We start from the raw sequence: 15,199 nt of genomic DNA, 5'->3' as shown, positions 1-15,199 counted from the left end.
ATATATATATATATATATATATATTGTAAAAGGTGTTATATAGCGCCCGACCCGGCACAGACTTACTCAGAGGCACGTGTAAAATAAACAGGCTTTTATTTTTTCTTCACCCGTGGGCACACGTCTTCCCGTGTCCCACAGGCCCAACACAGTCCCAAAAGCACACAATCGCTGTCTTAATAACCCTTCCTGGCACCACCACTCCTCCCAGGCAACCTCGTCCTCTTCCTCCCGATTCTGGCCTCGAATGAAGGGAGTCTGGCCCGTTTTATAGCCCACCCGGAAGTGTTCCAGGTGCTTCACCAGCTGGCCCTGATTGCACCTCCGGGTGGGGCTGATAACTCGTCCAACCGGGTTGTTGGCTCTTGGCAGCACCCCCTAGCGGTCACCCTATCTCCAATCCAGGCTGTGGAGGACTCCATGTCCCATGGAGCCACGTGGAACGGGGAAACTAATAACGGCCGGGGAGGCTGCCACCAAGCGTCCTGGGGGAGGTATTGAGCTGTCCATGGTGGCTCCCCCGGAACATATGCAGCAGGGGCGTCCCGGCCGGGCATGGGACCCGGCTGTCCGTCACAGTATACATACATATATATATATATACATATATTATATTATATTATCATACATACTAATAAAAGGCAAAGCTCTCACTGTCTGACTCACTCACTGACTCATCACTAATTCTCCAACTTCCCATGTAGGTGGAAGGCTGAAATTTGGCAGGCTCATTCCTTAAAGCTTACTTACAAAAGTTAGGCAGGTTTCATTTTGAAATTCTATGTGTAACGGTCATAACTGGAACCTACTTTCGCCCATATATACGGCCATAGCCTGCAGCTCGGTTGCCGTGTGAGGTGGAGTTGTGTCCTGCATCATCACGCCTCCCACGTAATTGAGTGCCTGCAAATATATGGTAAATATTCGTGGGTGAAGGACTGTGCTTGGCATATTCATAAGTGCAGCTACTGCGGAAACCGTCTGACGCTGAACAAGCATTTGTACACATATCAATAGGAAAGCAAGGTGTAAAGCTTAAGTTTAAATTACGTTCATAGACACACTGCCGCTAAATATTCGCAGGCAAATCCACAACTTAATACCGGGAATGCCTATTAAACATCTTAGATTCACGAGTACCGATTTGGGTAGTGATCACTTCGATGAATGAAACCTGTTCAAAAAATGCATTACACAATTGAGAAGGCAGCAAAAGAATATGAACCGAGTGACGCATACAAGCATATTCATAAGTGCAGCTACTGCTGAAACAAAGCACGGTGTAAACCTTAAGTTTAAATTAAGTTCATACACACGCTACCGCTGGCATTTGTCATGCCTACGACGAGTACGATATTCGTGAGATACAGGTTTAATAAGAAGACCCAGGGTTTAAACGAGACTTTTGATCACTTTGTAAGGGAGTTAAAATTGCTGTAATGGAGTTAAAATTGCTGGTGAAGGACTGTGCTTATGCAAACGAATAGGAAAGCAAGGTATAAAGCTTAAGTTTAAATTAAGTTCATAGACACGCTGCCGCTGGCGTTTGTCATGCCTAAGACGAATACGATATTCACGAGATACAAGTTTACTGAGAGGACGCAGGGTATAAACGAGACTTTTGATCACTTTCTAACGGGGTTTATATTGCTGGTGAAGGGCTCTGCTTATGCAAACGAAGATCAGATGGTCAGGGATAGAATAGTGTTTGGCACAAACTCAGCGAAAGTGCGAGAGAAACTTTTAAGTGCCGGGTCTGAGCTAAAATTAAATAAAGCTGTGGACATCGCAAGATCACACGAGATATTCGCAAGATACAAGTTTCATGAGCAGATGCAGGGTATAAAGCCTTGATGCTAAAGACCTGGCGAAGTCATGGAGAACATGGAAGGACGAGTTCACATTATACACGGAACTTGCAATGCCAGAGGAAAACACTAAGGTCAGATTATTCCGTTATCTTATTGGAGAGAGCGGCAGAGAATTGTGAAATCAGGCAAGGGGAGAAAATATAGACAACTACATCACAGATCTGAGAGTGTTAGCAGGCACATGCAATTTCGGGGAGATTAAAATTTCCCTTATGCGTGACCGAATTGTGTGCGGAACCAGTGATGCAAATTTGCAACAAAGATTACTGAGAGAAGACAAACTGACTTTAGAGAGGTGCATACAAATATGCAAAGCCACAGAACTGTCGAAGGAGAACAGCAGAACAGTCACACGGGCTTCCCTATTCTATACTTCTCCCAGTGCGTCTCTCTAAGCCCTCCATGCGGGAACATTATCATAAGGCTTAACAATCTTATTGTTACACATTCTACGTGCACCCAACTGTCCTTGTTACGGAGTCTTCCTTGCTTTACCGCTGGCTGCTTCTTTCCATTCACCTTTCTATTTCTTTATTTAAACAGTTTTCCTTCTCACTTTTCCGCTCCTTCGTTATTTTCTCCCTTTTCGTTCAAAATACGTGCCGCCTTGCCTTTTTACAGTCAGTTCTCCTTACGTCACACCATGGTATGTTTAGCACAAGTTAATACCGGGAATGCCTGTTAAACATCTTACATTCATGAGTAGCGATTTGGGTAGTGAACACTTCGATGAATGAAACCTGTTATCTTTACAACGGTTGACAAACACAGAATGTAACTTCAAAACAACACGTCCTCCAAATACGAACCTGATTGAAAGAAATAATGATAATCAAATCCTTGATGACAGCAACACTCATAACAGTGACAAAACAATTACATTGACAATCAGGTTGTTATTTTTAAAATGTTTCCTTTTCTTTTTCATAACTTCTTTAACACACTACTTCTCTGATGCGAGACTTCTCTGTCTTTGGTATCTCCATCTTTCGAAACTATTATCGCTAACAATTCGTCACATGTTGGTTTATTATATATGCAAGCATGACCTTTCGGATTCATATAGAAATCCAAGAAAACTTTTTTGTCTGTGTTTTTCGTATGAATTTTGTGTAAAGTGCAATACTTTTGGACATATGGATTTGTATCCATTATTGACTGTAGAATTTCTAATACATGAAATATGAATTTACCCTTGGGATTAATAAAGTATTATTTCCCTATCTATCTACCTACCTACCTACGATCGTTTAACTTTTTCAAATCTATGTTGCATTGCTTCTCCATGATCATAAATATAAACCTGACCGAATTGTGGTTTCTTTGAATTTAAACTTTTAGTAGCTCTGTCATATGACTTATGTCCATATTTTCAATCTCTTTTCACTGTTCCGTTATTTCACCGGGTAATAATTTCCATTTGTTAGTGCTAATGTGATCTTTACTATCAGTTTTTTGAGACTTTTGAATTTTAGTACTTTCATAATCTCTAACCAGCTCTGCATGTGTATCGCGTCAAAGTTTTTGAACCTCTTTACAACATTCTACTTTGTCTTCTACTCTGTCTTCTTCTACTCTTCTTGTCTTTTCTTCTTCTACACTTTGACTTTTATTTCCGCCCCTACTTGGATCTGTTAGGTTTTCAATTTATCTCTTGGCACAAAGTCTTGTCTCGCGCGGCGTGAAATTCTCTTTGAAAATGTCTTGTCCCAAGATTTATATTAATAACTCAGAACATTAAAATGTTCCCCACGTGTTTAGTATATTGTTTTAAGTGACATAAAAAATTTTCCTAAATATTCCTCCTACAGTTTGGGTACAACGAAAAAAGGGATTGGTCCCGTATATTCTGCGAAAGCTGCTCGAAGTGGATTGAGAATATGTGACCTTTTGTCTGACTTTGAAACTTTTGCTGAGAGGTAAATTTAATGGTTTTATTTACAGTAAAATCATTGTAAAGAGCATACATACATTTTTCACACATAATTCAACATTTACTAAAGACCAGTAATTTAGGATCCATGGCTGCATTAAGAGGTGTAAATAACGCACATTGTTTACTCTGACTAATTAGTGGTTCCTTACAGAATATGAAAATTAAAATTCATTTATAGTCAATATTGAAAGTGCCTTGCTTTTATTTCCTTAGGGAGTAGTTGGGTAGTTGGTGGTTTTGGTGCTGTACAAATATTCTTGTTTTTATTTATTCCTTTTTTTTGTTATTTTAGTTTACTCTGACAAGTTTGGGAGATTTGGGATTTCCCATGTTAAGTATGTCCCTACATATTTCAAAGTATAGGGAGAAATCAAGTGTTTAAGCTATTTAAATTTATCTTTAGCTAAGAACAGCCTTGTGTTGCAAGGGATGTTGTATACAGTATAAGTGTGTGTTATTGTGCACATCTCTCTACTAAATAAGAGGGTCTGCTGTTGGTGTACACATGTAGTTAAATTTGAATTCTTAAATATTAATGACATTCTTAATTGTACTGATGTAGCACATGCAGTTAAGTTAATATTAAAAAATAACAACATTTTAGTATTTTTAAATGTATTTTCAGTAAAGACTTTTGGTTATTTATCTGTGCTTAATGCCTTCAGATATTGTTTTTTTGTTCTTGAAAGGGTTAAATCCCAACAATGGGATTATATTTAGAGTGCCAGTCACGTGGCTTGTGAGAAACTGATGTAGTTAACAATTTTGTAATTGATGTATTACTTTTGACAGGTTTAAGGTTCTCGCTAAAGAATATAAGTCTATGTATCCAACACTTGAGGTTGATGTTGAAGGAGAACTGTCAAAACTAAAGGTAAAACTGGTTTTCGCACAAAACAAATTCCGATTAGCTGCATTGTTTCCGAGAAGAAAACAGGGTTGTTATAAAAAAAGTAAAATCTATTTAAATATTTTGTCTTTGTGAATCTACCAAACGTTATTGTTCTTTTTGTTTTTTTTTGTTGTTTCCATGGTTTACAGGGTTTGTGTTAAAATTTAAATGACCTTTTTAAAGCCATACATATGTGGAGTGCTTTTTGTTTTTATTAAAGGAGTATCCAGTTCTGGTAAAATCACAGTTGGGAATTAGTACTGTGTAAAATCCTTATTTAAATTAGATAGAATTTGCGAAGCACATAATTACATAGAAGCCTGTGTTACCATCACTTAAAGTGGCTTCTCAAACAACCGTGTTCCCCTATTTTTAAAATGCTTTCCATTAATGTTCTTAGGTAGCAGTAGTTAACAGCATGGCAATTTCTCAGTTCAGTCCTGCAGTAGTTAAAATTTATTTGGATTAAAAGATAAACTGCTTCAGGAGGCAAACTTCTCCATATACTGTGTTTTCTATATTCCGTTTTATTTTTATTTTTCCAAATTAAATGATTTCTGAAATGCCAAAAAAATCAAAATTTGATATGGTTATAAAGGTGACTGACCAATTAGGGACATCCATGGGGTCAAGCTGTAGTACTCAAATGTTTCTAATGGTACTATTGATGGAGATAAGAGTATTTTTATAATTGCCATAGCACTGTTAAAATGAGCATTATGGTGAGAGAGAGTTTGAGTAAAGCTAAACATATCTGATACCAGTTTTGCTAAAAAGTAATGCATAACAAAGAGGAATCTGGCATATTTCAAAATTAACATAAACACTTGATGCAACATTTTTTTATCTGTATGTCACAAATGTAGAAAGTGACCTAATTGTTAGTCATCGTCAGATTGTTTGGTAAGAGCCTAAATATGCCAGTTCAGTAATACATTCCAGCAATGAGTAATCTTACATGAAGGGAATCTGGTGAGAATCATTATTCTCTGTGTGTTTTGTTTCTGACTTCACTTGGCAAACAGCGCAATTAGTGTCATTCTTTTTTCTGTTCCAGGTATATGTTGAACGAGTAAAGCCTATGGTAAAAGATGGAGTATATTTCATGTATGAAGCCTTGCATGGACCTCCAAAAAATATTCTGGTTGAAGGTGCAAATGCTGCGCTTCTTGATATAGACTTTGGTATGTTGGATTGAAGTAGGATTATTAATTTTGTATATTTTTAACTATTCTTTTTTCTGTCAAGTTTTTTTTTTAATCTTAATATGAATATTAGAAAATAATTTAGCTTCCATGTGATCATTGGCCCTGTGGTCTTCAGGAGTTTGTTTCAATGTTTTCAGTCAAGACAAAATGTCACATTTTCGCTTCCTGGTAAATCAAGTTGCAGATTGCTACATATTTAATATTTAAGAAAATGAAAATTATTTTGCTTAAGGTCTGGTTTCTTCATAGTGGAAAACTGATTTTAATGAGAACATGTAATGTGAATGGTATTGTATATCATAAGTGAAGAAAATACATGTGTAGTGAAATTTACAAGTTCTGCTTCAAGGAAGTAAAACATAACATTCTCCAAACTTTCTCCAGTTCAGGGTGGTAGGGGCCGCCTCTGGACAGGGGAGTCAAGCCATTTGTTTTTCAGTATGTAACCCACCATGTACTGTATACTGAACTGAAAGACACAAGATCATATGCCACCACTCTCTAGAATGGCAGCAAAAATAAACCAAGAAAAAGGTTGCCAACACTACTTCCCTGCTGACTATTAGTACAACATAAGAATGAATGCTCAAAAGTAAATGAAAGAAAACTATATATTATTATTGATAATGAAAGACAACAACCTCATATGTTGTATTTTCCTCCACTATTTTCAGCAAATTATACACAGCAAAAACATTCAACAGTCCAGTAACTATAAACTTTATTGTAATAGATTAGTATCTAAAATGTCCAGGAGGAAGAACAAGCTGTTGGATATATAATTAATTGATGGAAGGGATGGAAGAGAGCATTCTCTTGAAACAAATCTATTTGGTCTACCAGTTGACAATATTCTCCCTATCTGCTCCCAAATCTATCCATCCATCCATCCATCCTCTTCCGCTTATCCGAGGTCGGGTCGCGGGGGCAGCAGCTTGAGCAGAGAGGCCCAGACTTCCCTCCCCCCGGCCACTTCTTCTAGCTCTTTTGGGAGAATCCCAAGGCGTTCCCAGGCCGGCCGGGAGACATAGTCCCTCCAGCGTGTCCTGGGTCTTCTCTGGGGCCTCCTCCCGGTTGGACGTGCCCGGAACACCTCACCAGGGAGGCGTCCTGGAGGCATCCTGATCAGATGCCCGAGCCACCTCATCTGATTCCTCTTGATGCGGAGGAGCAGCGACTCTACTCTGAGCCCCTCCCTGGATGACTGAGCTTCTCGCCCTATCTTTAAGGGAAAGCCCAGACACCCTGTGGAGGAAACTCATTTCAGCCGCTTGTATTCGCGATCTCGTTCTTTCGGTCACTACCCATAGCTCATGACCATAGGTGAGGGTAGGAACGTAGATCAGCTGGTAAATTTGAGAGCTTTGCCTTATGGCTTAGCTCCTTTTTCACCACGACAGACCGATGCAGAGCCTGCATCACTGCAGACGCTGCACCGATCCGCCTATCGATCTCACGCTCCATTCTTCCCTCACTCGTGAACAAGACCCGAATAGACTTTTCCAGGGAGGCTGAGGAGTGTGATCCCTCTGTATTTGGAACACACCCTCCGGTCCCCCTTTTTAAAGCGGGGAACCACCACCCCGGTCTGCCAATCCAGAGGCACTGTCCCCGATGTGCATGCGATGTTGCAGAGACATGTCAACCAAGACAGTCCTACAACATCCAGAGCCTTGAGGAACTCCGGACGTATCTCATCCACCCCCGGGGCCCTGCCACCAAGGAGTTTTTTGACCACTTCGGTGACCGGAGCCCACCTGCGAGTCCCCAGGCTCTGCTTCCTCATTGGAAGGCATGTTAGTGGGATTGAGGAGGTCTTTGAAGTACTCCCCCCTCTGACCCACAACGTCCTGAGTTGAGGTCAGCAGCGCACCATCCCCACTATATACAGTGTTGACACTGCACTGCTTCCCCCTCCTGAGATGCCAGACGGTGGACCAGAATCTCCTCGAAGCCGTCCGAAAGTCATTCTTCATGGCCTCCCCAAACTCCTCCCATGCCTGAGATTTTGCCTCAGCAACCACCGAAGCCGCATTCCGCTTGGCCTGCCGGTACCTATCAGCTGCCTCCAGAGTCCCACAGGACAGAAGCAACCGGTAGGACTCCTTCTTCAGCTTGACAGCATCCCTCACCGCCGGTGTCCACCAACGGGTTTGGGGATTGACGCCACGACAGGCACTGACCACCTTACGGCCACAGCTCCGGTCAGCCGCCTCAACAATAGAGGCATGGAACATGGCCCATTCAGACTCAATGTCCCCCACCTCCCTCGGGACATGGTCGAAGTTCTGCCGGAGGTGGGAGTTGAAGCTACTTCTAACAGGCAACACTGCCAGACGTTCCCAGCACACCCTCACAACACGTTTGGGCCTACCAGGCCTAACTGGAATCCTCCCCCACCATCGAAGCCAACTCACCAGCAGGTGGTGATCAGTTGACAGCTCCTCCCCTCTCTTCACCCGAGTGTCCAAGACATGTGGCCGCAAGTCTGACGACACTACCACAAAGTCAATCATCGAACTGAGGCCTAGGGTGTCCTGGTGCCAGGTGCACATATGAACACCCTTATGCTTGAACATGGTGTTCGTTATGGACAATCCGTGGCGATCACAGAAGTCCAATAACAAAACACTGCTCAGGTTCAGATCAGGGGGCCATTCCTCCCAATCACGCCCTTCCAGGTCTCACTGTCATTGCCCACGTGAGCATTGAAGTCTCCCAGCAGTACGAGGGAGTCCCCAGAAGGTATGCCCTCTTGCACCCCCTCCAGGGACTCCAAAAACGGTGGGTACTCCAAACTGCTGTTCGGTGTATACGCACAAACAGTCAGGACCCACCCCCCCTCACCCGAAGGCGGAGGAAGGCTACCCTCTCGTCCACGGGGGTAAACCCCAATGTACAGGCTGCAAGTTGGGGGGCAATAAGTATGCCCACACCCCCTCGGTGCCTCTCACCGGTGCCAACTCCAGAGTGGTAGAGAGTCCAGCCCCTTTCAAGGAGATTGGTTCTAGAGTCCAAGCTGTGCGTTGAGGTGAGCCCGACTATATCTAGCCGGAACCTCTCAACCTTGCGCACTAGCTCAGGCTCCTTCCCCTTCAGAGAGGTGACATTCCACGTCCCAAAAGCCAGCTTGTGTAGCTGAGGATCGGACCGCCAAGGTCCCTGCCTTCGGCCATCACCCAACTCACACTACACCCGACCTCCTGGACCCCTCCCATAGGTGGTGAGCCCATGAGAAGGGAGACCCATGTTGCCTTTTCGGGCTGTGCCCGGCAGAGCCCCATGGGTGCAGGCCCGGCCACCAGGAGCTCGCCGTCGAGCCCCACCTCCAGGCCTGGCTCCAGAGGGGGACCCCAGTGACCTGCGTCCGGGCAAGGGAAAACGCTGTCCAAATTTTTTATTCGTCATAGAAGGTCTGTTGAAAATCTAATATCCCAAATCTATAACTCTTAAATAAGCAGTAAGAGCCTGTGGTTCACCTGGTGGGTTTTGACGAGGTAGGTCATATAACCCAAGTTGCTTGTCTCATGTTCTTTGCTCCTCACACTGACACATCACAAGTTAATGACAGTTACCACAATAAAGGATTATTATTTAATGTATGCATATACAATCAGTAAGTCAAAATCTCAGTGTATATTGTTTATGTTTCAATAAATAACTTACTCAATAAAAGTAAATTAAGCTCTAGGTTAATCTACCAACAGTGAAACCTCATGCTGTCATGTTGGATATTTGGAAGATGCCAATTGATTTATAGTGGTTGATGAAACACTACATTTGCTTGTTAGAGGAAACAAATGTTGACAAGTATTTTAACAGCAATCATTATTTTAATAATGTTAACGTAAAGTATAGGACTTCCAAATTATAGAATGCAGTGCCCCACGTACATGGCCTCCCTAAAAAAAGGCAAGATTCTTGTTACCTGTTTCTTGAAGACCTGTTCAATGTTGCAGTCTTAAATGGGTGCTGATTAAAAATACAACCTTCATCTGAGTGATACTAAAAGTGATGTATGGTAGTTTTTCAATAATTTCCTCAGATTTTTGTTGTACTTTACCCCGCAATTTCTTAAATCTTACTGAGAATTCAGTATACCTTCCACATATGAATTCATCATCTCATAGATTACAGCTAGGGTACTGTAGGTTGTGAACAAGTTGTTTCCTAATTTTTCAAGAACGTTGTTGAGCAATGTCTCTCTAATTTATATATTTTTTTATATTTATATATAAAACATCTGGCTTAAGTTCGATTTATCTATAAAAGATTGCACTTCTAATTAAGTAATCAGAAGTGCTTGTTAACTTTCTATGACTTGATGTTTTTCTCTAATTAAGTGGTTACACTGGTTAATCTTACATTAGTTCCAGTTCCACAGATCAGTCAAGATCGTAAGGTGTTTCTCTGTTTTCCTGCCTACTATTGTACAGACTATTGAGGCCAGAAAATGTGCGTTAATTTAACTAACAAACCGTAAATCCAGTTTGTTTGAGCTAAATAGAAGACAAAGTGGTAGGCTGTATTATTTTATAAGGGCATCAAACAAGATAATTCAAAGGAGTTACCGTATGTGGTGCATAAGAGGATAGACAATTATCCTCAGAGCCACGATTTATGTCCCTTTGTGTTTATTATGCATTATATATAATAGTCCACAAGCTAGTTGTCTGGTAGTATATAAATTGTTGGTTAATTATAGTCACTAAAGTAGTTTTTCATTTTTAGGTGTCCAGTTGTATGATTTTTGCTGCCATTGCGGGTTGAGTTCCACAAATCGAGCTTGCCAGCCAAAGCATGAACAAAATTTCAGAGGGATTTGTTTATGATTGTAAAGGCTTTAGAGCATGCAGGGCCTTTCACTGAAATTATACAGCTGTATTCTGTAGTAAAAACTTTGGATCTTTATGGCAGGGTTGACCTAGAGCTGTTTTTTTATGTCTGTAAAAATTCACGGAATGACTTAAGTCAGCATCAAATGCCTTTAGGCAGTCTAATTTATGCACGCATTCCAGCTGATTAAAAGTAATTTGTGCTTTTTAAAGCCAGTATTTTTTTGGAAGCTGGCAGAAAGTTTACTGACATTAACAATTGTACATGTTGAGTAATCCAAAACCAGGCTTTTTCTTTAACTAAGCTGTTTTTCCGTTTTCCCCTCCAGGAACATACCCATTTGTGACTTCTTCAAACTGCACAGTTGGGGGTGTTTGTACCGGTTTGGGAATGCCTCCTCAGAATGTTGGAGAGGTATATGGAGTAGTCAAGGCATACACCACACGAGTTGGAATTGGTGCCTTCCCTTCTGAACAGAAGAATGTAAGCAGCAACAATGAGTCTGAATACTTTTAAAATGATTTTGACTTAATCATGTTAAATTTGAATACAGTTTAGCTCACATATTGAAAGAATCATAATTCTCTACACATAAATTGCAGAAGGCAACTCAAACTTTGAAAACTGTTGCTTTAATATGCATTTCTTTTTCTGTTCAAAAATATTATAATTAAAAGAATGTGTATGCCATATATACATACTACTTAATAATAATAATAATAGTGCTTTTCTAACTATTCAAAGCACTTAGACAAAGGGGACTGATTTCAACCACCACCAATGTGTAACACCCACCTGGATGATGCAAAAGCACCCATTATTGCGCCACTGTGCACACCACACATTAGCAATTAGGTGGTGAGAGAGAGACAATTAGAGACAGGACATGATTAGGGGGCCAGAATGTCTAGGCCATGGACGGCAGTGTAGCCAGGACATCTGGATAAACCCTACTCTTTTTGAAAGATGCCCTGGGATCTTTAATAACTATAGAGAGTCAGGAGCTCGGTTTTACATCTTATCTGAAGGACAGCGCCATATTTACAGCACAGTGCCCTTTTCTTCAGTGGGACATTGTGATCCACATACAGACCACAGATAAGTGCCCGCTGCTGGCCTCACTAACACCTCTTCCAGCTGAACCCAAGCTTTTCCTACATGGTTTCTCATCCAAGTACTGGCCGGGGCCCAAACATGCTTATCTTTAATTAAATGTCTATATATGCAGGTATCTTGTTCTACTGGTGTTTAAATCAAAAAAACAACATTCCATCAAACATGCATGATAGTTGTGCAGCATTTGTAGACATAAAATGATAAAATTGTAGTGTAAAGAAACATACCATGTGTAATCATTAAAGCAGTGTCATATCTAATCATTAAAGCTGTGTCAGTTTCCTAACCAAAATCTAATTGATGGAATGTTTATTTTCTCATCTTTTAAGATATATTTAACTTTTTGAATGGCCCTTGCTTAATGTTTTATGTCTGTTGAGCAATTAAAAAAACAGTATTTCTTCTTTTGTTCTATACTGGAGATTGTCTTGCATTACACTTTTCACTCTCCTGCATTAATGGTTTTCAACCTTTTTTTTTTTAAACTTTGGATATGTTGAAGTATGAGAAACACATTGTTGTTGACCGAGGACAAGTGGTGGGGTTTAGTGGTCCCCCTGTGTAGAAGCTCAAAACTGCATTTATTAATATTACATTGGACAATGGTTGGTTGGCTGCAGTCCTCTGAGTTTCAAGAGTTGCATGATAAAATGCTCACAGAATGCTTAGTACTTTCCTACTGTAGATTTTGCAAATTATGCAGCCACAGTGTTTTATTATTACAATACTTTAAGAAATGTACTGTATATCTTTCATGATTATTAACTTTTCCACTTTACCTTGTAATCTCTTCAGTGCTCATCTTCTTTAGTGCCTAATATGTGAACCTAATTATGATTTAAGGCATGTATTAAGGCAGTTATTACTTGTGTGCTTCAGTTTTCTGATTGGAGATTTTATTCTTGGGGAAAAGGGTTTGGAGCAACCTTAAACCATAAATTCCTTTTACAGATCTCTTTTCCCATAGACCCACAGTTATATGTCAAACCTCTATTGCTACTCTCATTTGCCTATTCTTGCACTTACCAGTGTTCAGGCATATACAGTTCACAGCTGCAATGCACTTGCATCTGGAACTACTAGTTCAGACTTTTACCAAGGTAGAATGTCACTGTAACTTCTCTATTTGGAGTTCTCTGTCTCTTCCCCTTGCCCCTGATTAACCTAGCTAATAAAATAATTGTGTTCATAGCCCCCAGTATTAGAATAGAGGAAAGCAATATTGATGAGGTCTATTTACCCTAAAGGGTCAATCCACATGAAATCAATGGAGGCCTCCTGTATAACAATCTCCAATTTGCTTTATACTTTATGGAAATGATGTGATATCCAAAACATAGCATGCCAGATTTTAGGCTTGTATCTCCATTAGTTTATGAGATTCAGAGGCTTAAAAAATATGGAAGATTGTTTGTGCCAAAATTAAATGCATTTCAACATTTTAACTACATTGCAGTGCTTTTGCAGTTGGCGCATTTTATTGTCATAATTAACAAAAAAAAATATCAACTAAATGATTGATTGCTTTTCAATATGGTATGCAGTTTTTGTGTCAGTTTAATATGCAGTCCAAACGTATATTGCTTTGCCAATTATACCCATTGATTGCGTGTTATAACTGGCAAGGTAAACATATTGCATTTCACTAAGTGACTACTCAGAATGTGTATTGCATTTTGATTCAAGACCGCACATTAATCATGCCGAAACTGAATGTATTCAAATGACCATTCGGTGTCGAAAGGTGAGACATGAGACACCAACAGTTGGGAAGAGAGGTGTTCCAATCACAAGTGTTCTCACCTAGAGCTAAATATGGTGAATGGGGAGTTGATTAAGTATATAGTATATCTTGGTAACAGGAGAAGAATTTCTAACTGCCACAGTACTTCCTTGGAGCATACAGAGGAGGTAATGCCCTGAAGAGCTGCAGAATACGATTGTGTAGATTATCAACCAAGGTGTCCATACACCAATATTCCCTAAGTAAGTTCTGTAAATACCTGCAGATGGGGATCACAGTACCAGCAATTGCTAAACCTACCAAAACATTTTGATTTATGAAGCATTAAAATGGAAAAATGTTTCACATGTAAAATTCAGATACATATTGCCCATGTATGTTATATGTTGCATATTATTGCCCATGTCTTTTTTTTAAAAGAATTGTGGCACCCACTGGAAAGAGCCTGTTTTAATTAGTAACTGCATAAAATATGATGTTGGTACTTTGATCCAAATTATATTTACAAAGGTATTTAACATGGCTTAAAACAATGAGCAAATACATATATTAATTTACTGATACAATTTTAGAGCTTTTATTATACAGGTCTGAAATTATAAGCTGCATGCCTTTGTAATTTGCATTTCCCTGTGTAGTAAAACATGGCATGTTTGCCACATGGTTATATCCCTCCATTTTTTAGCCCTCTTGTGCATTAAAGTCTCAAAGTAGGACTCTAGGGTACATATGTGGCACCCTTGGGAGCATAATACTCATCTCCAAAAGGGCCTTGTATACTGAACTGCAGATAGATGCAGATTTTAGAAACAATTGTTAATTTTCCTTTGAAAGTCTCATAAAGACAACCCACTTATCCAGCTGTATTGCACCTAGACAGGGCTTTTGAGTATTCATAACCATCTTAGGAATCAGATTTTTGTTTTGTATTTCACCTGGCTCCTGCCCAGTCAGAATTAATTGTAGTCTTCACACAAGGTCTGCAAGTAGTACAAAAGAGAGATGAATTCTTGACAGAGACATGATCAGTGTTTAAACGTGCATAGTTTGCAGAATACAACTAGCTTTTTGTTTCAAATGCTAAGCCTTGATTTAAGAATATTTTTGTATAAAAGAAAAACATACTATATGTAGACAAGCATGAGAAATGCAGTTAGATTACTATTCTAATTGAAGGGTTTAATTAAAAGCAAAAAAAATACCCTAAAATATTTATGTGTAAAGGTATGAACATCTTAAAGTAAAACATGATTTTTATTTTATTTTATTTTTTTACTTCTTTTAATGTATCATAAAATCTGATTTAAAATAAAAATAATAGTACGTTTTCACCACTGAAGACATATTACATTATCCTTTTTTTTTAAATACATCTTTACATTGAGAACAGCAGTTTCCAGTGAGAAGTTTATACCCCCTACAGTTGAAAGACTTTTGGTCTAATGCCTTGTGCTGCTGCATTCTTTGATGCCCATTCTGCTACAAGGCTGCAAAAGTTCGTAGTATGTGGGAGTAGGTGGTACTCTTGATAGCAGCTGAAAATGATAGTATTAATAGTAGAGCACTGAGTAGAGTCACTTCTGCCATTTACAGGAT

General features: G+C 39.8%; 1 protein-coding gene across 1 annotated transcript in view; it reads left to right on the top strand.

Annotated features, from left to right (window-relative positions):
* Positions 1-15,199, top strand: part of adss2 (adenylosuccinate synthase 2) — a 63,450-nt gene that overhangs the window by 35,336 nt on the left and 12,915 nt on the right. The window contains exons 6-9 of the mRNA XM_039737956.1: positions 3,683-3,790; positions 4,600-4,681; positions 5,757-5,883; positions 11,072-11,226. Of these exons, the coding sequence (XP_039593890.1) occupies positions 3,683-3,790; positions 4,600-4,681; positions 5,757-5,883; positions 11,072-11,226 (472 nt within the window). The remainder of the gene's footprint in view (positions 1-3,682; positions 3,791-4,599; positions 4,682-5,756; positions 5,884-11,071; positions 11,227-15,199) is intronic.

Source organism: Polypterus senegalus, chromosome 16 (assembly GCF_016835505.1).
Source record: "Polypterus senegalus isolate Bchr_013 chromosome 16, ASM1683550v1, whole genome shotgun sequence".
NCBI lineage: Eukaryota > Metazoa > Chordata > Cladistia > Polypteriformes > Polypteridae > Polypterus > Polypterus senegalus.
Note: the sequence above shows the minus strand (reverse complement) of the source record. Positions and strands in the feature narration are given on the sequence as shown.